The sequence below is a fragment of the Poromitra crassiceps genome, assembly GCF_964638095.1.
Source record: "Poromitra crassiceps genome assembly, chromosome: 3".
Lineage (NCBI taxonomy): Eukaryota > Metazoa > Chordata > Actinopteri > Beryciformes > Melamphaidae > Poromitra > Poromitra crassiceps.
Window position 1 is genome coordinate 80,633,092 of NC_139625.1, and position 25,951 is coordinate 80,659,042.

The 25,951-nt window shown below is 42.2% G+C and overlaps 2 protein-coding genes across 2 annotated transcripts; one reads left to right on the forward strand and one right to left on the reverse strand.

Moving 5' to 3' along the window:
* On the forward strand, positions 1-15,538 carry pygl (phosphorylase, glycogen, liver). The gene is made up of 20 exons (XM_083633754.1): positions 1-297; positions 1,135-1,236; positions 1,382-1,460; positions 2,606-2,709; positions 5,019-5,150; positions 5,571-5,682; positions 5,932-6,014; positions 6,450-6,587; positions 7,186-7,278; positions 7,652-7,798; positions 9,219-9,382; positions 10,140-10,254; positions 10,490-10,591; positions 12,047-12,194; positions 12,688-12,746; positions 12,862-13,003; positions 13,639-13,846; positions 13,948-14,082; positions 14,584-14,650; positions 15,117-15,538. Exons 1-20 carry the CDS (start codon positions 55-57, stop codon positions 15,303-15,305), a joined length of 2,562 nt encoding a protein of 853 aa, XP_083489880.1. The 5' UTR covers positions 1-54; the 3' UTR covers positions 15,306-15,538.
* Positions 15,539-15,935: 397 nt separating this feature from the next.
* LOC310773804 (lysophosphatidylserine lipase ABHD12-like) lies at positions 15,936-24,512 on the reverse strand. The gene is made up of 12 exons (XM_083633755.1): positions 24,086-24,512; positions 23,430-23,532; positions 22,364-22,483; positions 22,119-22,149; positions 21,864-21,909; positions 21,507-21,636; positions 21,376-21,413; positions 21,111-21,190; positions 19,516-19,598; positions 17,323-17,401; positions 17,099-17,232; positions 15,936-16,773 (listed from the first exon to the last, which is right to left on the reverse strand). The coding sequence occupies exons 1-12, from the start codon at positions 24,186-24,188 to the stop codon at positions 16,746-16,748; spliced, it is 975 nt and encodes a 324-aa protein (XP_083489881.1). The 5' UTR covers positions 24,189-24,512; the 3' UTR covers positions 15,936-16,745.
* Positions 24,513-25,951: the final 1,439 nt, after the last annotated feature.

A 25,951-nucleotide genomic window follows, 5' to 3' on the forward strand; every position in this document is an offset into this window, starting at 1 on the left:
TTCAACTTCACTCCCCCTCACTCACTCCCAGTCAACGCGGGCAACCTGCAGGACATGGCGACCCCACTGAGCGACCAGGAGAAGCGCAAGCAGATCAGCATCAGGGGGATAGTCGGGGTGGAAAATGTCGCCGAGATCAAGAAGGGCTTCAACCGCCATCTGCACTTCACTCTGGTGAAGGACAGGAACATCGCGACGCCCCGGGATTACTACTTCGCCCTGGCGCACACGGTCAGAGATCACCTGGTGGGCCGCTGGATCAGGACGCAGCAGTTTTACTATGAAGCAGACCCCAAGGTAAAGGCTCACCCGTCAGCCAGCCAGTCAATACATTACTGTCAATGGTCCAGTCCAGACAGGTTCACAGCTGAATCCTGCTCTGCAGGTCAACACACACTGTAGAAATAGAAAATCCATTTCCTACTTTTAGAAGGGACTTGGAGGTGTGTTCCAAAATGTCCAAAAATGGTCATTAGACACGCCCTTATAAAGTTTGTTATAAAAGTTATGTTTATGTAGATGGCATTCTTTTGATTTGTCATTGCAATCTATCTAGTAGCCTATCTGCCAAATATAGCCTACTGTAAAATATAGAGTATGATGTTTCACTATTTAAATATATATCTATATGCTTTGGACCGTGGAAATACATTTTCTAAACTATATTTTGAATTGGTATCTGCAAGTATACATACAAATAAGCTTTGGCCACTCAAAACAAATGTCAAATGAATGCCATCTACATGCATAGCCTACGTGTTTGGCCAGTGTTTGTATATTGAGGCATATCCCTAATCATATCCTGAAGTAGGCTATATGTGACATGTTTTTGTTTTGTTATTTAGTTACACGCAAAGTTTCTGCTGAGACATTTCTAGGTAGTTGCATAATGTGTACACAGCTATTTCCTGCAGGAAAATGTTGACTTAATCCAACACATATATTCATGAATTCTGTATTACATCATCTGCAACTCCATTTAATAAAGACATAATCCAAAAATAACAGCAGAAAGATTTGTTTGTGCCCAATCTTTTTTTATTTTTGTTGAGAAGTAGCTCTCTCCATTCTCTGACTGAATGAAAAGGTTTGTTTTGTGTGTGTCTGTCTTTACATGGTGCTCTCCTTGCCCAGCGGGTGTATTATCTGTCTCTGGAGTTCTACATGGGCAGGACGCTGCAAAACACCATGATCAACCTGGGTCTGCAGAACGCCTGTGATGAGGCCATCTACCAGGTGAGACAGAACAACCAGACTGCAAACACAGAAGCCACAAACCACCAGCGCTCCCTGCACAGAAAACCATTGCTGCGGTCATTGTCCATTCTCTGAAAAGCAGTAGTAGACTTTAGCATTGCCTTCTTCTTCTGCTCTGCTGCAGCTTGGCCTGGACATGGAGGACCTGGAGGAGATGGAGGAGGATGCAGGTCTGGGGAACGGAGGTCTGGGCAGACTGGCAGGTATCTGGCTGCACGTTTTTTAACCCATGCATGAGACCGTGAGAGAGACAGTGAGTTTTATGGTATCTCCAGCTCACAGTAGAGAGGATAGAGAAAATGGAGAAGAAGAAAAAAACAACATGCTTTTTAAATTGACACTGGAAAGTAGCTACTGTGCAAACCAGGAAATGTATACCAGTTACTTTGCTTGAAGGCAAACACTTTATTGTCTCCATTAAAACAATGCACCATTGAAGAATTCCTCAGCTAACTTGGCAGGCAGTTGTTCATCAAATACTCTGCTCTGTGTGCAAACATTTGTAGCAACTTGCACTCCTTAGTCACGGCAATGTTGCAAGAGTCGGTGTGAAATGGCACAAGCACACTGATTTCCCCATTATGAACCATCCTTGTTCATTGCTCTATCGCAGTGGTTCTCAAACGTTTTTGCCTTCAGTACCCCCTTTCCCTGATTTGTGAATCCGAGTACCCCCTTCATCCAACTATAACATTTTGCTTAGAAAACGGCAAGAGAAAACTCTAGCGCATGCAATGAATGAATGATAGCCCATCTTTTGAAGAAGAATAACAATACAAAATAAGAAAGAGTTGCAATTAGTGCCTCCTGAGGAGATTTATTTCAACTTTTTATTCATTTTCATGATTTATTCTTACATTTTTCCATTTTCTCCTTTCTCTCAAGTACCCCCTGACTGTTGTAGCTCCACGTATCCCTAGGGGTACACATAGCCCAGTTTGGGACTCTATAGCACTAATACAGTGGTTGTCAAACTTTTTTGATTTCAGTACCCACTTTCCTTGATTTCTGAATCCAAGTGCCCCCTTTACCCGACTATAACATTTGGCTGAGAAAACTACAAGAGAAAGGATATGATGCAATGAATGAATGATATGACCCAACATTACAAAATAAGAAATGTAGTGAAAGAGTTTCAATTAGTGCCTCCTGAGCAGATTTACTTTAACATTTCATGTCTTTTCATGATTTATTCTTACATTTTTCAATTTTCCCCTTTCTCCCAAGTACCCCCTGTAGTACCTCCACATATCCCTAGGGGCAACGTACCCCAGTTTGGGAACCACTGCACTAATAGCTGATGTGTTTTAGATTCTATATCTGATTGTGACTTCTTTTTTCAACACAGCATGCTTCTTGGATTCGATGGCCACCTTGGGTCTTGCAGCGTACGGTTATGGCATCCGCTACGAATATGGAATCTTCAACCAAACCATTAGAGACGGCTGGCAGGTAACTGCAGCTAAATCCCCCTTTTCCCATAGAGCTCAAAACCCCAAAGACCATCAGTCGCAGTTTAGTTGTCATGCTTGTCATTGTCATTGTTTATGATGATGCCTCGCCCCTCCTCCGCTACGGGGGCTCAAAAGTCGCTCATCCCGTTCGCGACTCTTCTGGTCCCCTGGCACCTCAATGGTGGAACGAGCTCCCACCATCGGTCAGGACGGCCGAATCAAACACACCTTTTAAGGTTCCATATGGGCCCTTCTTGAACTAACATCTTTCTCTCTCTCTCTCTCTCTCTCTCTCTCTATCTCTCTCTCTCTCTCTCTCTCTCTCTCTCAAAAAACAACAACTTTACCACTATTCCTTCAGAAGTTGTAGCTGTCATAGACTGTTGTTGCATAGTTGATTTCTCTATTGCTAACTAAAATGTGTTATTGTAAGTTGCTTTGGATAAAATCGTCTGCCAAATGACGTAATGTAATGTAATGTAATGTATATGATGCTGCAAGGGTTTAGCTCGAACTCAGTTACAAACAAACACCACAACTTCTCTTTTTAAGGTCATATCCTTTTTAGCTGCGACCAGCAGCTCTATAGGACCAGCAGCTCTATACCAGCAGCTCTATAGGACCAGCAGCTCTATAGGACCAGCAGCTCTATAGGACCAGCAGCTCTATACCAGCAGCTCTATAGGACCAGCAGCTCTATAGGACCAGCAGCTCTATAGGACCAGCAGCTCTATAGGACCAGCAGCTCTATAGGACCAGCAGCTCTATAGGACCAGCAGCTCTATAGGACCAGCAGCTCTATAGGACCAGCAGCTCTATACCAGCAGCTCTATAGGACCAGCAGCTCTATAGGACCAGCAGCTCTATAGGACCAGCAGCTCTATAGGACCAGCAGCTCTATACCAGCAGCTCTATAGGACCAGCAGCTCTATAGGACCAGCAGCTCTATAGGACCAGCAGCTCTATAGGACCAGCAGCTCTATACCAGCAGCTCTATACTGTAGGTGTGAGAATGCATGTGGAGAACATGTGGATGCATCTGCATACACGTTCGCAGCTCTTGCGAATTCATGCTTTTTTTTATCTTTAATTATGAAATGATGGATATGGAAATGATTTCCACTCTGCTTATGTTCATGCTTAAATGGGACCATAAGTACCGATGAGGTAGGACACTACATCACAATCTAATCATTAACAGTAAGTTAGCTTGTGGTGTGCCCCCTTTAGCACTGTGGAGTGACGCAATTTTATTTGCATTAGCTGGTGGCGGTTGACTTTAGAAAAAAGAAACGTGATTGCGTATTTTGTGATAAGACTTCCCACAACTAAAGCTGGCTATTTGCAGGTCAACCCCTCAGTGTAAACATGCACCTTTGAACACTGAACTGGATTTATGTTCATCGTTCATTCTGTGTGATGGCTGAAGCTGCACATCCAATTAGGGATGCAGCGGTATGAGTTTTTGACGGCATGATAACCTTGGAGAAAAATACCCAGTTTCACGGTATCGCGGTATTGCGGACCATTTCTGTTTTTACAATAGTCGAAATATTCCCATATAGCCGACGTCATCTTTTTAGATGGGGGAAAGTTCAGGGGGGTCCTTGCGTTCTCCTGCTTCAGCCAGTATCACACACATTGTTGTAAACACAGTCAGGGACAGCTCCTCTCTACTGTGCTCTAGTCTAGGTAGGCATGCAGCCATGCCAGGGGGAGTGGCCGTGTAAGCTGCACTCTACAAGCGACCTGGGCACTTTGTTTTGGGGAAACAGCTGATACCGTGGGGAAGGTATGACGGCAAATCTTAGTGGTTTTGATACCGTGACTTTTTCAAACCGCGGTATACCTTCAAACGGCATACCGCTGCATCCCTACATCCAATCAGCACTGCTACAGTACTGCACAGTGTCTAAAGTGCTACAGTACTGCACAGTGTCTAAAGTGTTACAGTACTGCACAGTGTCTAAAGTGTTACAGTACTGCACAGTGTCTAAAGTGTTACAGTACTACACAGTGTCTAAAGTGCTACAGTACTGCACAGTGTCTAAAGTGTTACAGTACTGCACAGTGTCTAAAGTGTTACAGTACTGCACAGTGTCTAAAGTGCTACAGTACTGCACAGTGTCTAAAGTGTTACAGTACTGCACAGTGTCTAAAGTGCTACAGTACTGCACAGTGTCTAAAGTGCTACAGTACTGCACAGTGTCTAAAGTGCTACAGTACTGCACAGTGTCTAAAGTGCTACAGTACTGCACAGTGTCTAAAGTGCTACATTGTACTGAAACATACCCTTTATTGACCTAGGTGGAGGAGGCGGATGATTGGTTGAGGCACGGAAACCCCTGGGAGAAAGCCCGTCCTGAGTACATGTTACCAGTTCACTTCTACGGACGAGTAGAGGATACAAAAGAAGGCCCCAAATGGGTGGACACTCAGGTAATGTATGTTAATTAGGCATGGATAGGCAAGTTTACTGTAACCCTGTGAATATCACTTTGAAAAGTAGGGTCACTCCTCGCTGTCAGGTGAAAAGAAGCGGCTGGCGACTGCACATGTACCGGAGGGAGCATGGTGCTAGTCTACAACTAGTCTGGGGCCAAAAGCTGGTCATCCGGTTGAAAAAGTAGAAATGGCCATTGCAGATCTGGCAGAACTTTCCGGTGCTCCAAAAAAACAATTGTGCTCTGAAAACAGGGCATTTCTATGCAAGCTTTGTCTATTTGTCATAACACTGTGTCAGTATATCAATAAGAGAAATAGTCCGTTTTCTCCTCCTGTTTCTGTATGATCACCTTGTGTGTCCTTCCTTACTATGCTTTGTCTTCTCGTTCTTGTTTGTTGTTGTTGTGGCTGCAGGTGGTTCTGGCCATGCCCTACGACACCCCTATCCCCGGCTACAGGAACAACACTGTGAACACTATGAGGCTGTGGTCTGCTCGTGCTCCCAATGACTTCAACTTGAAAGACTGTAAGTGGCCCCGAAGCCAGTTTTGTCACCCAAACCTCACTTTTTTGCAATGACGAATTTCACGATGATTTTCAAAAAGCTAAACGAGAAGGAAACCATTGCAACCTTGCCCTTGCAGCATGAGTCTGAGTTGCAAAATGGCACCAATGCAGTTTCCTCCTCTCCTGCAGAGTTTCTAGTGTTTCACTTGAATGAAAGACAGATCCCTGCTGTATCAAGGAAACTGACATGTACTTTAACTGTCTCTAGTTAATGTTGGAGATTACATCCAGGCTGTTCTGGACAGAAATCTGGCAGAGAATATCTCTCGCGTGCTCTACCCCAATGACAATGTAAGTTCAATATTGACTCCTTCAGCTCGTGGGTGTGTATGTGTTTCTAAAGGCAGTGATATGATTTTATATTTTTATGATTTTTTATGATTTTATATATGATTTTTGGGTGATGCCAATGAGCAGCAATAATCACGGCTAAGCATTTTTGCATCAGTTACTTAATATTAAATACAGTACCGTACATATTTTTATCCAATGTCTCATGTTTCCCCTGTTGCTGGGAACTTTGATCATCTGTGTTACTCAAAAGGTTGCCTACTGTATTACAGCCTGTACCCTCACTGTGCTCTCTCCTCTGTGCTGTAGTTCAGCCTGTACCCTCACTGTGCTCTCTCCTCTGTGCTGTAGTTCAGCCTGTACCCTCACTGTGCTCTCTCCTCTGTGCTGTAGTTCAGCCTGTACCCTCACTGTGCTCTCTCCTCTGTGCTGTAGTTCTTTGAGGGAAAGGAGCTTCGTCTGAAGCAGGAGTACTTTGTGGTGGCGGCCACACTCCAAGACATCATCCGTCGCTTCAAGACCACCAAGAAGGGCACCGCCGGCCGCAACTCATTTGAGACCTTCCCAGAAAAAGTAGGCTTCAGAGTCAAGTATACTGTATATATACAGTTTTTAATATATATATATATATATATATATACCGTATATATATATATATATATATATATATATATATATATATATATATATATATATATATATATATACAGTGAGCTCCAACAGTTACCTGGGCAGTGAGAGGGAGGCTGAAGAGCTGAATGTCTGTTTCAAATGGATATGAGAACTAATCTGACCTCGAATGACCAGACTAGTAATGTCAAAGAGTATAGAAGCCAAGAGTCGACACTCTGGTGCTCTTTTTGACAGCTGCCACCATTTTGGCTTGAAAACGCCTCCTTGTGCCAATGGGAAACAGCACAGAACCATGACAGAGAGACTCGCCATGACAAGGAAGAACACAGGCCATTTAGGTAGAGGCACCTTTGTATAGCACTTTGTAGGCGGGACGTTTTACTGGCGTGGCGTCATTAAGTTAGTCTCCTTCAGGCCAAAATGGCAGATTTTAGCCTTCAGCTCTTAGCAATGTCAGTTCTTGGGTAAAGTGGCAGAAACTATTCTGTGTATACTTGTTTGATGACCCAGTCACTATACAGGATATTGTATTTTACAGGTTGCCATCCAGTTGAATGACACTCATCCGGCCATGGCCATCCCTGAACTGATGAGGATCTTTGTGGACATCGAGAAACTCGACTGGGACACGGTGGGTGAGAACGGGATATGGCACATTGCATTATATTTTATATTATATTTTATATATTCATATATTAGCTGGCAGGCTTATCCAGAGAGATTTAGAATGAGCACACGAGTAGAAAAGGCTTAAATTCCTACATTACCGCTATCGCAAGCAACCAACACAAAGGAGGTCAAGGTTAGAAGCCATGGTGCCAAGATGATGATATAACAAACATTCCTCTCTGTATACTTTCATGTATAAGAGAGAAGGTTGTTCAATATAAAAAATATAACATAACATTGCATTTTCATTGTTGACATGTAATGAACTTCATATCTCAGACTGATACTGATATTGAACAAATGGGAGAGTAATTAAACTCCTCCCTCCTCGTCAGGCCTGGGACCTCACCAAGCGCACCTTTGCCTACACCAACCACACCGTCCTGCCAGAGGCGCTGGAGCGCTGGCCTGTGGAGCTGCTGCAGACTCTGCTGCCCAGACACCTGCAGATCATCTACCAGATCAACCAGAACCACCTTGATGTACGTACTGCAGCTTAATACACACACTCTGTCATCTCAGCACCTATAGCCCGGAAGAAATGTTCTAACTCCATCCACTTGTCCTGTTCTTTTTTGTAATGTCTCATTGCACCAATTAAAAAAGTACCATAAGAAAGTGTATAGCGAGACTAGATGTCTCGTATGGCCCAAGACGTTTTTGGTGATGTGTAGTCGAGGTTTAGACCGAGCAGTAAATAGCCTAGACATGATTACATATATTTTTTTAAAGATGCTCCAGAGGAGTCTGTGTAAAAGATAAGGTTTATTTTTGATACCTCAGAAGACATCGTCTCAAGATGTGAGCGTCTACTAAACTTTCACTAAACTTTCACTTTTAAGTCCTATGTAACCAATTTTAGCTTAAACATGTATAACCATTTAGCTAATCAATGTAAACTTCCTCAGTGGGATAACACTGATTTCAATCAATGAATGAAGTAAAGATAAATGTTTATGATAACTAAGTCTGACTGAAAATTAAGTCTGGATGTCGTCATGATTAAGAACTACTATCTAAAATCCAAGTGTGTGTGTGTGTGTGTGTGTGTGTGTGTGTGTGTGTGTGTGTGTGTGTGTGTGTGTGTGTGTGTCATGGCAAAATGTGATCCTGGAGACACCTGTAACAGGAAGTACCATAGAAGCTAGTTTCATGCATAGAAGCATGAAACTTTACGCATGTAGTTAAGATCACATGAAAGCAGAGTTCAAAAAGGGGTGTGGTCAGAGCAAGGGGGCCTGAAGGGGGTAGGAAGCAAGGATACACCCCTGGTCCGCATTCATTTTAGGTTGAGGGAATCGAGGCTGGTGTGATCCCATTTCAAGATGGTCTCTAGTTTGTGGATATTGTTGACAAATTTGATGATTTTATTGCAGGAGGTACAAACAGTAATGCTGAATATGCATTTCCTGTAGATGTGGGTACTGTTGTTATCATGTGGTTTTGTTTATCTGTAACTCTTAGCTGATGAGTAGGTAAGATAATAAGCTGGCAGTGGCAGAGCAAGGTAATAATTCTCTAGCTCAAACATGAGAGGATTGGTTTTGTTACCTAGCGTAGGTACACAAAACACTTGACTTGATCTTTCATTCAAACAGATCAGACAAGTGGAGGCCATGTCCTCTCACCTGTTAGATCTAATTCAGCCATGCCTTCATGTAGCTGTATGTGGAGAGGATTTAAGATTTGAGACAACTGATAAATATGCAACTCACTGTCAGGAAGGCAAGCCTGATATCGTGTACAATCAGTAACAGATGATATGGTGAAAATTAAGTCTGGATGTCGTCATGATTAATAACACCACCAAGAATGTTTTTATTTTTAATCTAAATCCAAGTGTGTGTGTGTGTGTGTGTGTGTGTGTGTGTGTGTGTGTGTGTGTGTGGTTTCTCACTCCAGAGGATTGCAACCCTCTTTCCAAACGACACGGAGAAGCTGCGTAAAATGTCTCTGATTGAGGAAGATGGATGCAAGAGGGTCAACATGGCTCACCTGTGCATTGTGGGATCTCACGCTGTCAACGGAGTCGCTGAGATCCACTCCAACATCATCAAGACTGATGTGTAAGTAAGCCCTCTGCTGCTGACCACACCCAGCTTAACAAGCACAAACCTCTTAGACCACGGCCACTATTCCTACCCACCCCTCGAATCCTGACTCTCTATCACCTTCCTATCCAGAGCTACGGCCATTTTCCCACTAAACTCACTAAACACCCATGAGTGAGTGACTGACTGACTGTCCTGACTTTTCCATCTCATGCCCCCGGCGGGACCGCTGGTCCAGCACCGCGGTAAAAAGACATACAGAGGGGGACAACAGATAATAATAACAGAAACACAGGAATAACAGAAACACAGTCTACTAACTAATGGTTGTGATTTCTGGCGATCACATTTAAGCTTCAAAAATCATAAAAGTGAGGTTCATTTGTGAAGATGATCTTGCTGAACAAAAGGGCAAAGTATCATAAACGTATTACTTGCTTACTTATAGGCATCTAACCAAACCCAATTGAGTTTGGGAACCCAGTGCAATGCTAAGTTCCAGGTTGGCCTACAAAAATGTTATCCCTGCGGCACTCTATTGGCAGTATCTGTTAGCTTTAAAGGTTTTAGCTTTTATGGTCTTGATAGGTCAGCCACTCCTTATCAGCTACTTGATATTCATATATATGTGATTGAATAGATTCATACATATATTGTCCATCTAGTTCTTCTTCTATATATATATATATAAAGATGTTTCTAATATTTTGTCCCCTCTACGTTATCAGTTGAAGTTCCTGCACCAGAACATTTTCCTGTTTTTCTTGTCTAGATTCCGTGATTTCAGTGAGGTGGAACCGGAGAAGTTTCAGAACAAGACGAACGGCATCACTCCCAGACGCTGGCTGCTACTCTGCAACCCCGGGCTGGCCGAGCTTCTAGCCGAGGTCTGACCACACTGACACAGCAACAAACACACGAGCTTTCTCTCCTGTGTCTCTTACAGTCTGTTCCACTCAGCTTTCCAAATATCTCAGTCAAATATATATACATTCATCGAGCACTAAGAGCTCTGTGTGTATACAGCATATATATATGAAGTAGAATGAACTACACACCTTCTAAAAAGCAGGTTTCTTTTGCACATCTAGATTTATTTGTGACCTTTAATATCTTGTTTAGGTTATCGGAGAGGATTATGTGAAAGACCTCAGCCAGCTAAGGAAGCTGAATGACTTTGTGGATGATGCTGCCTTCATCCGGGATGTCTCTAAAGTCAAACAGGTAGGGTTCAGACTGGGATGTCTCTAAAGTCAAACAGGTAGGGTTCAGGCTGGGATGTCTCTAAAGTCAAACAGGTAGGGTTCAGGCTGGGATGTCTCTAAAGTCAAACAGGTAGGGTTCAGACTGGGATGTCTCTAAAGTCAAACAGGTAGGGTTCAGACTGGGATGTCTCTAAAGTCAAACAGGTAGGGTTCAGGCTGGGATGTCTCTAAAGTCAAACAGGTAGGGTTCAGACTGGGATGTCTCTAAAGTCAAACAGGTAGGGTTCAGACTGGGATGTCTCTAAAGTCAAACAGGTAGGGTTCAGACTGGGATGTCTCTAAAGTCAAACGGGTAGGGTTCAGGCTGGGATGTCTCTAAAGTCAAACAGGTAGGGTTCAGGCTGGGATGTCTCTAAAGTCAAACAGGTAGGGTTCAGGCTCAGTTCCTTTGTACATGTGTAACGGTGGCCAGCGGACATTCTGTGCAGTGAGTAAACCTCCCTCCCCCTTAGCACCCATAGCAACAGACGCTAGAGCCAGATGTCTTTAGCCCCCTCACTAGAGTGTTCCATGCCAAAGGTTCTGAGTTCGATTCCCAGTGTGGACTGTCAACACAACGCAGGTTACATTGGTGCCGTGACCCGGATGAGAGTAGGTTTAGAGGGGTGAGTGTAACAGTAGCCAGTGGTCGTGCTGTGCAGTGAGTAAACCTCCCTCCCACCGCCTTAAGAGGGCGCTAGCGACAGATGCTAGAGAACATAATGGCTTTGTAGCCCCCTCGTTAGAGTGTCCACCTCCCATGCCGAAGGTTCCGAGTTCGATTCCCAGTGCGGACTGTCAACACAATGCAGGTTACACATGCCAAAAACAAAAAGAGAGGAGATGAATGAAAGAAATACAAACTCAAGAAAAAGACCAGCAGGAAAATAGCCCACCTCAAAATCCAGATGACAAACAAAGACACAAATTAATTGGACACCAACAATTCTGCAGTGAGGAGAATAGGGCAATATCCACACGGTGGAATTGTATTTTGCCCAGCAGGAAAAATAAGGCTTGCTATGAAATTAGAGCAATGCATTGATAAATTGCCAAATTGGTAGAATAAATGTTCCGTAGCACATTGGTGTCTGTTATGGCTGCATGAATGTCTATACATTATAGCACGTGCCATTTGGTGCATGCCTTGTCCAAAGTGCCCTGCAGTGGCATGAATGCATGCATCTGGAACATGGAAGGCTTTGGTGGGAATATAATCCTCTTAACCCTGAGAGTGTAACTAGTGCGTCTCTTTACACATCGCTTCACACATGACGATATGTCTCAGTCATTGATATTTCTGCACGTCATAACAGGCAAAGTGGAAAGTGGATTGTAACATTGCATTTTGCTGCGTTAAAGCCAGTACATGTCGGCACAGGTCACAAGCCAAAGCTCCGCCTTATCCAGTGTATTTCTCATTTTTTCTCAATAGGACAACAAGGTGAAATTCTCCCAGTACCTGGAGAACGAGTACAAGGTAGAAATCAACCGAGACTCCATGTTTGATGTCCATGTGAAGAGAATCCATGAGTACAAGCGTCAACTCCTCAACTGCCTGCACATCATCGTCATGTACAACCGTATGTCAACTGCTCACACAGCATTACATCAGGTCAACTGCTCACACAGCATCACATCAGGCCAACTGCTCACGCAGCATCACATCAGGCCACAAGAGTTTCACAAGTCATTGCAGGTCGATAGCGATAACCTACCTGACTCCATCTGACATGTCCTCTGGTGTGGGAAACCCCACCCACCTGGTGCTCCAAGCAAGTTAAAACAAAAACATTATTTGCAACTGCCATTTCAGTCAGGTGTGGCATTTTCTCCACAACAGTCAACCCCATATACAGACTGTTATAAGCACATCAGGTCTGGGCAATAATGTATAATAATTACAATTATTTTATTTATTTATTTATCTATCTTACTGAGCTTTGGTATTTTGGTACAGACTTTCTCCGCATATAAATCTATTTCTTTTTGCTGGGAATATTCCCCCAAAATGTGTTGAACAAATATGAACACTAACTATGACTCATAATCAATGTGTGCCCCGCTTTTTTCAAGGTATCAAGAAGAACCCGTCTGCACCTTTTGTACCACGGACGATGATCATCGGTGGCAAGGTAGCAGCTCAACCAAACATGATCGAAAAGCTTTTGCAGAGACACCAAAATACTGTGTCAGGAAGAGTGTGATTTTTCTTTAGTCTTTTGAACTATCCACCTTCTCCCCCTGCAGGCCGCTCCTGGGTATCACATGGCGAAGAAGATCATCAAGCTGATCACCTCTGTGGCTGATGTGGTGAACAACGACCCGGCGGTGGGCAACAAGCTGAAGGTCATCTACCTGGAGAACTACAGGGTCTCCCTCGCAGAGAAAGGTACCATGCGGTGAATGGACTTTAAGACTTAGAACTACAGGGTCTCCCTCGCAGAGAAAGGTACCATGCGGTGAATGGACTTTAAGACTTAGAACTACAGGGTCTCCCTCACAGAGAAAGGTACCATGCGGTGAATGGACTTTAAGACTTAGAACTACAGGGTCTCCCTCGCAGAGAAAGGTACCATGCCATGAATGGACTTTAACACTTAGAACTACAGGGTCTCCCTTGCAGAGAAAGGTACCATGCCACGAATGGACTTTAACACTTTTTCACATTATGCATCTTTTCTTTGTCCATAACAAGACCACAAACAAGTACATGTTGACCCATTTACTTTAATCTGCATTTGTTGGCTTGACGGCTACGAGAAAATCTTCCTGAAAATGCCCAATTCTAATTAATTAATTCCTACAATGTCTTCCGTCCTTATTACCTGCTTCTGATAGGATCTGATCAATAATATTTAATTATGATGTATTATAAACTAATAGTAATACAGGTAATCATATAGACAGGTAGTCGGATACAAATTATTGGCAGTAGGACGTAACTGATTTGTTTGTTTGTTGTGATGTGAGTATTTTCTTTAGATAAAAATCATTCACATTGATTGTGATTATCTCCTCCTACAGTGATACCTGCCACAGATCTATCGGAGCAGATCTCCACTGCTGGCACTGAGGCCTCAGGAACAGGGAACATGAAGTTCATGCTGAACGGAGCGCTCACCATCGGCACCATGGACGGAGCCAATGTGGAGATGGCCGAGGAGGCAGGAGAGGAAAACCTCTTCATCTTCGGCATGAGGGTGGAGGACGTGGCTGAGCTGGACAAAAAGGGGTAAAGGGTTCACTTTTATTCCGATCTTTTTTATTACAGTTTTGTAATTTTGTAATAATCTTTTCTGTATCTTATAAAATACCCCGAATCTTTTCCCTTAGATATGATGCCATGACATACTACCATAAGATTCCAGAACTGAAACAAGTCATGGACCAGATCACGAGTGGATTTTTCAGCCCCAAAAATCCAGAGCTTTTCAATGACGTCACCGACATGCTCTTCAAACACGACCGGTGAGCAACATGCAGCCAATTACTGTAATTCCGCATTTGGTTCGGTTCCATTTCAAAATACTATGTATCCATATTTAAAAATGTACTTGAAATGTATCACTCAATTCCATCTCCAAAAATGTTATCATTTACGCAAAAAGTGTTAGACTACTTTTTGGGTCTTGCTAACGTCTAATGGGTAAAAACATGCGATTGCAAATCCATCTGTTATTAGAAGGTGACATCACCTGTCACCAAAGATCAGCCAATAACAGATGGCAATTGCAAAGCAATAGCACAATTTGAACAGTTGGATGGGAGCAAAACCACATGAGTGTTCTAGGGTTTACTTAGTTAGGGTTTCCTTTAGTTTTTTTTTATCTATGTTTTACTGTGAGGTCATCAATCATTCAGTTTGCCTTAGGTGTCAGTTTGTTTTGTTTTTTAAAATGGTGGATCTCTATGTTTGGTCTTTGTTGTATTTGACTTGAGCTCGCTCATTTCCCCCTGCTCTCTCTTCAGGTTCAAAGTATTTGCAGACTTCGAAGACTATGTGAAAAGCCAAGAGAAAGTCAGCAAACTGTATCAGGTAACAACTGCCTCAAACACAGACATGAATCGAATCGAATCGTTTTTATGGTTTGTATTAAGTCTTCTTTGGTGCCAGATGGGTGGGCTTTGCCAAAGAGTGCCAGAAACTTTAGACACCCACAGGAGAGCATTTAATGGTATTGTAGCGATCGGGATTGTCCCTTTGGTCTGATGCAATGGGTCTGATGGTTAATGTGTTGCACTTGTAAATGAGACCCGGGTTGGATAGCAGCCTCGCCTGTAACGTTACAGTATTATATTTGACATGATTGACAACTTAGCTGACCTTAATTGTCCGGATGTCATCACCCCCCCCCCCCCCCAAATCTGGTACTCCAAGCAGGTTACAAAAGCCAAGAATTATGAGGAAACTGAACTTGTTTCACATAAACCTTCACAGAAACATGTTGAATCTGTGCATAATTAACGTCTGCTTACATGCATTTATTTTTATGGTTGAAAAGAATCCAAAGGCGTGGACGCAGATGGTGATCAGGAACATCGCGGCCACAGGCAAGTTCTCCAGCGACCGTACCATCACAGATTACGCAACGGAGGTGTGGGGGGTGGAGCCAACCGATCTGAAGATCCCGCTTCCAAGCGAACCCCGAGAGGCCATCGAAGAGACCGCCAGGGCTTTGAAGAAAATGTGAGGTTGACTGGAGACCAAATGGCACTGCTTAGGTTTACAATTGACAATGAGAAACACCCTCTTTGCACAGCTCTTTCATTTCTGCACGCTTTTTATTTTCAAGGCATTTCAGCCAAATCACTTGCATCAATACATGTCTGTTACAGTCTTTCAGCGCTGACACATAAACAGTACGTTTGTCAGAAGTTTGCCTTCAAGTTATATCAATAATAAAAAAGACAAGATGTGACCAGACCATAGACTGTTTTTAAAAAAGGGAAAAAATATGGACGTAATGAGTGTGATGTCACCCATTGGTCGTTTTGAAGCCTTGAGTTTTGCATTGTGGCTGTTGACATCTTGGTTCTAGCGCAGCTCGCACAAGACCAGGGGTTTTCCACAGAGCCGCAGCGCCACGCGCTATTGGTCCGTGATCGGTGAGCTGCGCGATCAATGGACAGTCGACCTGTCAATCACGCCCCAAAACATAGTCTGTTTAGTCTTATTTTCCTCGAAATGGGACCATCATTTACCAAATTAAAATCATGTTGTATTGAAGAAGACTTGAAACTAGCGATTGAGAGACCATAAAGTCATTAGGAAAGTGTTTACTGAGGTAATAAATCAAGAGAGAAGTAGGGTCATTTTCCCATTGACTTCTATACAATCTGACTTATTGATTCAAGATTCAATAAGTTTATTGCCATGTCAACATAGTTGATAGGAATTTGTCTTGGTTCACTGTCAGACAAAGACAGTGCAGCCGCACACATAAACAACACCCCCCCCCCCATATACAGTTGTCATCAATGGAGAAATTAGCTATAGAGACCAAAACTGTGTTTTGTACCAGGCTGTAAACATGTTTATTTATACTGTAAAGTTGGGTATTTTAACATGGGGGGGGTCTAGGGGAATGACTCCCTTTTGGAGCCAGCCTCAAGTGGCCATTCGAGGAACTGCCAGACCAGGGTCATATAGGATCTCAGAATAAATTATAGAATTTGTTTTAATCTGTGTAAGGAGTATGGATGGGGTTTGTCACCAAGGACAATTTGCTAAAAGAAAGTTTAGTCACAGTAAAACAATTGAAAATCAATTTAGTCGACTTGACAACCAAATTCATGTCATGTAGAAAAACCCACCCATCCTTTACTCACTGCAAGTTAAAACAAACATCAAGAATGAATTGGAAATAATATTTGACATCATTATCCACTATGTCTCTTGGTTTACTTCATTTGTGCTGTATCTCTTCTCAGTGTTAATAAAAATAAGACTGCATGCATAGTGGAATGTGAAGTGCTCTTGTTTCAGGTTTTAGAGGTACATGCACTATGTTGTGGAAAGATACATCAGAATGTCTAAGTTTGTCTTGCAATATGTAGGGCCAACAGGAGAAGATGAGATAAAACCAATATGAAAACTGTCCCGACAGATTTCACTTCTCTGGAATGCTGCTTCACTGGCTCAGGTTTTGTAGAAATTTCCTGCAATGACAAGCAGATGAATTATTCAATTCATATCCATTTTTAAACTTGTGTTTGCTGAAGGAAATATGGTTTAGATGATAAAAAAACACAAACTCAACAAAACATAACAAATCCCAACATATACCATGGGGACAAACATTCATTTGATCCAACCAGACTGAGTCAATATAACCTCCATGGGTCGGGGGGGGGGGGAATGAGCACATTTATATTGATTCATACAGTATATGTCCTGTACGTTTGATTTTAGTTTTAACCCTAACCCACTACAATACATTAAGATGTTTTTAAAAAGTAGACATTTTAATGATCAATAACTTACACAACCACACTTGACAGATTGGGATCCAAGTAGATTTTGTTGTGTAAGTATCCCAGGCTTGCACTGTAGGAGATCATCTGAACCTGGACCTCTGTGTTACGCTCTTTCTGAGTCTGCAGTGATATCTGGTACAGCTGTGGACCAAGAAAGTGGGCAAAGAAATTCAACATGGAAGCAGAGCAAAGCATTTGAGCATTCAAGAGAGAAGCATGCATCTACTGTACCTTGAGCCCCATGTCATAGGGCACAATGTTGTCATCCTCTGAATGCAGTAGGAGAAGGGGACTGGTCAAAGTCTTTAAACTGTGTAGACATTGAGGTAAAAAACAAATTTACAAGTGGATTTGATCAAATGGATAACAAACCCAAAACATACACCACCATAGTAGCTTATATGTAGCCTGTTTAAAACCATCTGTATCTGTGAACTCTCATTCGGTTTCATTCTGTGGACACAATTGCGAGCGGAGGTTTTACCAGGCTTCTATGCTTATATGAGCTAGTTTATATGAGACCAGGCTAGCTTATATGAGACCAGGCTAGTTTATATGAGACCAGGCTAGTTTATATGAGACCAGGCTAGTTTATATGAGACCAGGCTAGTTTATATGAGACCAGGCTAGCTTATATGAGACCAGGCTAGTTTATATGAGACCAGGCTAGTTTATATGAGACCAGGCTAGTTTATATGAGACCAGGCTAGTTTATATGAGACCAGGCTAGCTTATATGAGACCAGGTTAGTTTATATGAGACCAGGCTAGTTTATATGAGACCAGGCTAGCTTATATGAGACCAGGTTAGTTTATATGAGACCAGGCTAGTTTATATGAGACCAGGCTAGCTTATATGAGACCAGGCTAGTTTATATGAGACCAGGTTAGTTTATATGAGACCAGGCTAGCTTATATGAGACCAGGCTAGTTTATATGAGACCAGGCTAGCTTATATGAGACCAGGCTAGTTTATATGAGACCAGGCTAGCTTATATGAGACCAGGCTAGTTTATATGAGACCAGGCTAGCTTATATGAGACCAGGTTAGTTTATATGAGACCAGGCTAGCTTATATGAGACCAGGCTAGTTTATATGAGACCAGGCTAGCTTATATGAGACCAGGCTAGTTTATATGAGACCAGGCTAGCTTATATGAGACCAGGCTAGTTTATATGAGACCAGGCTAGTTTATATGAGACCAGGCTAGCTTATATGAGACCAGGCTAGTTTATATGAGACCAGGCTAGTTTATATGAGACCAGGCTAGCTTATATGAGACCAGGCTAGCTTATATGAGACCAGGCTAGTTTATATGAGACCAGACTAGTTTATGAGACCAGGCTAGTTTATATGAGACCAGGCTAGTTTATATGAGACCAGGCTAGTTTATATGAGACCAGGCTAGTTTATATGAGACCAGGTTAGTTTATATGAGACCAGGCTAGTTTATATGAGACCAGGCTAGTTTATATGAGACCAGGCTAGTTTATGAGACCAGGCTAGTTTATATGAGACCAGGTTAGTTTATATGAGACCAGGCTAGCTTATATGAGACCAGGCTAGCTTATATGAGACCAGGCTAGTTTATATGAGCTCAGGCTAGCTTATATGAGACCAGGCTAGTTTATATGAGCACCACCGTTTTTGGTCAATAAAGCTGTATAAAATTCATGAGGCACAATTGTATTCAAAGTATAAGTTATTTTTTTTTAAAGCTGATAACGGTTAGAGCAGTGATACTCAACTTGCGGCCTGGGGGCCAGATGCAGCCCGCGATAGGATGCAGAGTGGCCCCCCGACCATTTTCTAATTCACAATGAAAACTAACGTGAAATAACGTTTGACTGAGCTCCAGCTAAATTGTCAAATACCACCGTCTGCTCGCCACCCATGTAGTGTATACTGTATGTACTTAACTAACTTAACCTAACTACCGTAACTTAACTTAACCTAACTAACTATCCTGTTTGCACAAAATTATCATACTAAACTCTGGCTGACACCCCAAAAACCTACAATCCGCTACAGGAAAAAAATAATAGTGTTTGTTTGTTTATTAACTGGCCCCTGGCCTCCTATCATTTTACAAAAGTGGCCCCCGAGCAAAGGGGGTCAATCCCTATGTTCCCCGGGTTCTATATTCCCCAGGTTCTATATTCCCCGTTTTTCAGCAAAAGGGTTCTTTGGGTTAGGGTTAACCCTAACCCTAACCCTCTTAGTGAAAAGCGGGGAACATAGAACCTGGGGAACATAGAACCCTCTTAGTGAAAAACGGGGAATATAGAACCCGGGGAACATAGACATGATCCCGAGCAAAGCAAGTTGAGTATCCCTGGGTTAGAGAAATGCACCACCAACTAGCATAAAGCCATGGTTCTCTTCAACAGGACAGGCATGTTTTCATAGTCCTGCTGTACTTACTTCTTATCATTAGGAAATACTATGTTGTTCACTTCCAAAATGTTCCAAAGCAAGCTTTCAAATCCTGGGAAGAACATATACATCTGGGGAAAAAGACGTTAGAAATTATGTAGAATTGTTTAGAAATCACCTCATATAATAACATGCAAATAAATCAATAACAATGAATCTGTGATGGACAAGAGCACATGGAGAAAGTGGTCAGTGAGTGAGTAAGTATTATTTCCGTGTCTCTCTCCCTCCTCACCTGTGTGCACCTTTTTGTTCTGTTCTTTTGCTTTGTAGTAGTTTGTGTTGTTTAGACCTTATTAGTTATATGTTTAAATTCTTACTCTGGCATGTGTGACTCCCTCCTTTTGTTACTTCCTTGAGCTGGGGTGCAGCAATAGACCCTTTTCACGGGGGCCATTTTGTGTCGAAAAGGCAGAATAAACACAGGTGCAAGCAAAACACTAATGGGGGTTTCCAAATTCCAATCATGGAAGTTGGAAACCCTCATTAGTGTTTTGCTTGCACCTGTGTTTACCCTGCCTTTTCGACACAAAATGGCCCCCGTGAGAAGGGTCTATTGGCTACAGAAAGTGTTTTACTTTCATGCCCCCTAACCTTATGTATGCATAGGAAATATTTCTTACAAATAAATTCACACTTATTTTGCCAGAGTAACAAACATAAAAGGAATTTCCGCACACTTGTAACTCTAGTTATTTTTCCAGCACCTTGGCCGAGACTTGGCTGGGTCGAGCGGTGGCCCTCCCTCAGAGGCCAGAGTAACAAATAAAAGTTAATAATAATAATACATTCAACTTATATACATGTAGCGCTTTTCTAGATATAGAAAGCCGCTTCACACTTCACACGCCGAATAAAATCATGCTGGCACCCATAAGCTCTATATGTGAACATGTGCTTATTTGGCAAAAGGACTCACTACTAAAGGCTTGCAGCCAATTAAATTAGGCATAGTTTGGTTGCTTAGAAATTGACATATGTCCGTTTGCAAGATGTGCGTCTATATTTCTCATTCTCTCCCCACCTCCTCCCTCCCCCTGCTCTCTTCTCCCCCACACCCCCCCCTTCCCCTCTCCTGCTCTCTCCTCTTGCTCCTTCCCCACCTCCTATACCCTCCAACATCTCCCATTCCCTCCCCACCCCATCACTCTCTCACATTCCCCCTGCTCTTCCCCCTTCTCCTGCTCTCTCCTCTGCTCTCTCTTCATTTCTATATTTTCTATATTATCAATTGTTCAAATGTTATCTTTATTCTGTATATTCTTGTTACTGTTGTGTCAGCTAGAATCAGCTAGACATACTTTCTGTGAAGCCCTCTGAGACATGCTTGTGAATTAGGGCTATATAAATAAACTTGACTTGACTTGACTTGACTTGCTGATCTTACCCCTTGCAGAACAAAAGTAAAAAAAAAAGAAGAAAAAAAGTCATATCCCTTTTGTTTGTCAACCATTTGCACAAGACATTCCTCTTTTGAAAGAAGAAGAAGCCTAAATTGAGACAGCTGTGTTTCAGTGCAATAGCAGAATATTGCTAAACACCCAGAGGGCTGCAGACGACAGAAATGCCACAGACGGCCTCACCTTAGCGATTGGATGGATGGCTACCACCTCTCCAATGTTGGTGAATGGAGCTTGAAGGATCAAAGCATCCACAGAAGACCCTGATATTAAAGACAGTGGAATAAAAGGCAGAGTATAAAACAACAAGTATATGGGAGTTATTTAATTTAAGTTGAGAGACTTGTGAAGTCAGTGTTTCATGACCACACGCCACACTGAGGGGGCTGTTGTGGGCTAATTTACACTCAATTTATAGTATAATAATTTACAAATGCCTTCAACTGACCTTGCTCCTGTAATTTCAGTGCAGTATTGGTTGCCACACTGTACAAAAAAGAAGGACATATTTAGTGTGATGGACAGCAGACATGCTTCATTAACAGAACGAGGCCGGACAGCGGGCAGGGACTGACTGACCCCGTGCCGAGGGAGTGTCCCCACAGACAGACCAGACTCCCACTGCTGTGTGTCTTTACCCACTGGTACAGATAGAGGGTGTCAGTGGTCAGGCCAGCTTCACTGGGCTCCCCACTGGAGTCTCCAAAACCTCAGAAGAAGAAGAAGAAGAAGAGAAACCTCACCAGAATCACATCACAACATGTAAAGACACAGAAGACAATATGTAAATAAAAATTATATTTACTGTATTTCAGCTCTGGATAAGCATCTATCTACTGCTATAATTATTTTCCACCTGTTATGTTCTAGAAATCTAATCATGTTATCTGTTTAGTAGAAAAATAATCGCTTGAAAAGCAATGTTGGGTATTTTACCTCTGTAGTCTAAAATCAAGACGTGATACCCCACAGCGCTTAAGATCTAGAGAGAACACAAACTTTAACATCTCATCCAACACTGAAAGTGAAAACTGTTATATTAAGCAAAAGCTGAAAATCTGTCATGTTTTAGAATAGATAGATAGATAGATAGACTTTATTGCAGACTCAAGGTCCATACAAAAATACAGTCAAATACACATAATACAAAAAAGATTAAAATAGAATTAGAAATTAGAATAGAAACCATACCTTTGCCAGTTCTACTCTGTGATGAAAAGCCCTGTAGAAATGAAATGACAGGAGTGAATTTAAACACACAAGAGGCTTTCAGGCTCATTTATTGTGACTCACAACTGCCTGTGTGCATTGTGCCTATATGGATGAACCATTGACAGTACATAATATGAACCCAGGGGCCTGACAGATCATGTAATACCCACTAGACTCCATTAGGGGGTATTCAAGGGTCTCTAGCCTCCCTGCACTCGTCCCACCTGGTGCCTGCGTTGCCATGGAGATAGATAACGACAGGGCTGCCGTCTCCCAGAGTCTCCCGGTACCACTCAGGGCCTCTCCCCGCGGACGCCTCCCATTGGCTGGCAGGGAGCGTATGCCTGGGAGACACACACACATAGCACAAACAAAGAGTGTGTGATGAGATAGAGATGTGCGTGGTCTTGTATGTTGCCATGTTCACTCCGGGGCCACCCATACATCAAATGTATGCATGCACTGATACTGAATGAATGCTTAATAGGACTAGATGTTACAATCCCTGATGAAATCAGCACAACACTTGAGAGATGTCTTCTTGAGTAGGGTTGGAGATGAGTCAGGGTGGGAACGGGACGATCCAGGGTTGCTCTGGAAAAATGGGGCTACAAGACTGGACCAACCACCTGTGAATGTGGTGAAGCAGACCACACCACGGAGCACTGCCTCATCTGCCCTCTACTACCCAACGCCTGCAGCCAAAAAGACCTTACAGAATTCACACACGCAAAGATCTGTGTCAAGAAATGGGAGACTGTCGTATAACATCGCTTTGAAGAAACGAAAAGAAGAAGAAGAAGTCAGGGTGGGGAAATGGAACTGAACTGGACTTGACTTGCTGGACCACTGTAAATCAAACGTTATGAATCCAATAAAAGACAGTTAAGCAAATCAAATGAATTCAGTCGTAATTGCCAGGTCGTTATTGTAAATAAGAATTTGTTCTTAACTAACATTACATGTTATGCATGATCAATTCGCAGCTCATTTGAATATGTTGTTGTTAATGATATTCAGTATTGATCATGTAAAACACTATGGGTAATTTCAGATAAATGGGAAGGGGGAAAAACATGGAATTTCACAGAATTACATTCCAATTCTGTTTCTGATATTGTTTATTTCATTTTTTTTTTCAAATACCAATTCGACTTCATTCATGAATTGACCCCAAACCTGCTCATGGTGTTGTAAGGTATATAGACATAACAGAGAGAGACCCCTGCACACACATGTAATCTTGCATATTGTGGCAATGAAAGTGATTCTGATTCTGAAATAACCTACCATACTCCCACTGAGATGCCCTCCTCAGTAGTGAGGTAGAAGTTACAGGTGTGGTTCAGCAGCTCTTCAGGTCTGTCAAGATGCACCAAGAAGGGAATCTTCACTGCAGCCACAGTAGACAAAACATACACATGGTCAGCAAACGCTACATGACACATACCGATTTTGCATGGGAATAGTTCAAGTTCAAGTTCAACTTTATTGGTATGTCCCAGAAGGGCACTTTGGGTTGCAGCAAGATATAAAAACATAGAAAACAGGCATAACATCACACAACATCCTGGATAAAAACATAAAAGGATCCAAACATAAACATAAAGTGCAGACAAAGTTAAACACAATAGAAGTACAAAGTAGCAGTTTAAAGTGCCAGTGAGCAGTGCAAAGTGAAAGGCTATAGGCCAAGAATAGTATATAGCACATAACATTAGTGAATACATAGTGAATAATGCAATATACACATATTGCAGTATACAGTACATAGTTTGCATGATAATAGTATATTATAACATATAATACTGTTATTTTCACATGGAACAAATGTAACATTGTGTCTTTCTTGACACTTAATGGATAAAATATAAAGATTGATTCACATTGATCTGAGGTTCAGTGATTGTACATTAAAAAGAAACAGATTGAAAAGCACTACTTACCAAAGTGGGCATATATGACATGGCCCAGTATCCAGGGGAAGAGGTAGAGAAGGACAGGTGCAGAGACATAGACACTGATCAGAAATAACACAGCCCTCTTCATTCTTGGGACAGGCAGGATGGTTTTTTTTGTCTCAGCACAAGAAAATGGCTCTGCTGCCTGAAGACTCACGCTTCCTTGCTTGAAGTGTGAACCAAAGAGGAATTCAGCTGGGCTTTCCTGCTGACAACATGAGCGTTGTGAAATATAGAGAAATTAGGTCAATGTTCAAGACAAGTGGGGCTAACCTTATCCTCTGCTGCTGCTGCTATTGGTTCATATGCAAACCAGAGATTCAAACATGCATTGCAAGAGAAGGAAGTGCAAGTCTTTACAAGTGGTATAACCCAAAAATGGATACTAATAAATAAATGCAAACAAATAAAGGGGGGTGATGCAGTACAACTGTCCAACAAGCCTGTACAACTGATGCTAACAACATTAGGCTAATAAACCATGGAGACGTTTCCTGAAACCTGATACAAATACAGGAAACTTGTCATCTCACCCCTGCAGTGCATTGTGGGCATTGGAGTCTTTGTTCATCACAACGCAACAGAAGTTCAAAAGTATTTCTACAAATCTCAACATATCGACACATGGCGAAGCAGATATATTTAAAGTTATGTTTCTGAACAAACTGTCGAATTTCAAGTCAATTGATTAGCCTACTTTGTTGTGAATTTCAAGTTTGTTGATTTGAATGAAAAATGCTATGTTAGAAGAGCTTGACCATGTTTGGAATGATCCCTTTGATGTCACTGTGATGTAAAAAATCAGTGGCTGCTCCATTGAATGAATGTTTTATAGACGGAATTAAGGCTACTACCATATTATTTCAACTAATTCTGACCTGCGATTCATGAGAATAGTTTTAAAGGTAAAAATAAATAAAAAATAAATGGCAGACATTATCCCGAAGGCAAAGCTGTCCAGCATGCATGTGTCCAGCTCATCAATATTCACATCTCTGTGAAGAGCAGAAGATTATAGCGCGCCCCCTATGGGCCAATCAGTATTACCGTTCCTCTCCTCATCAGAGATTAGAGATTAGAGATTAGAGATTAGATGTCCTAGATGTCTTGGAATTACAGGGAATTCAATTCAGTTTACTGTCATTCCAATTCAAATCAATTCAATTCAATTCAATTCAATTCAATTTGGTTTCCTTAGAGCTGGCTGCAATTGCAATTCCAGCTCCAGCAGAAATTGGTTACCATCATGTAATATGATTTCAATTAATGAATGGCCCCATCCCTGGGTATGAATTACCACGACTGTCTCTTGTTTGAGGCAACAAAAAAAAACGTTATCTGAGTTATATGAGTTATTGGGCTAAATCATGGCTGAATACATGATGGTGATGATGTTATCAGTGGGCCGGACTGTGGCCATCTTGGTCACCGCCCCTTCCTCCGCCAAGCGCTTTTCAAAATCCGCTACAAGACAGAAGATGCAGCCGCCGCCGCGCCCGCAGGACACACAAAGCAATTCCCACCGAGCCTCGTAACAAACAGGATGTTTACCAGTCAAAATACAATAAAATAAGCATCTCCAAAAGCCTCGACCAACTTGTCTACATCACAACTCCACTTACCCGGAGAGAGGATACCTGCGAGGAAAGCACGACGTGATTATGGAAATGTTGTACAACTTTTTTTTTTAATACCCGCGTATAATCACCAGATTGGAACCAAAAAGGGGGTATCTTCCAGGTTCCAGACTTTGGTGAGTATTGTCTCTCAACATGAATCATATTTCTTTACTTGCCTGCCTAGTGTTGTGCCTTCTGTGTTTAAAGATGAGATTAAACCAGAGAATCAGTT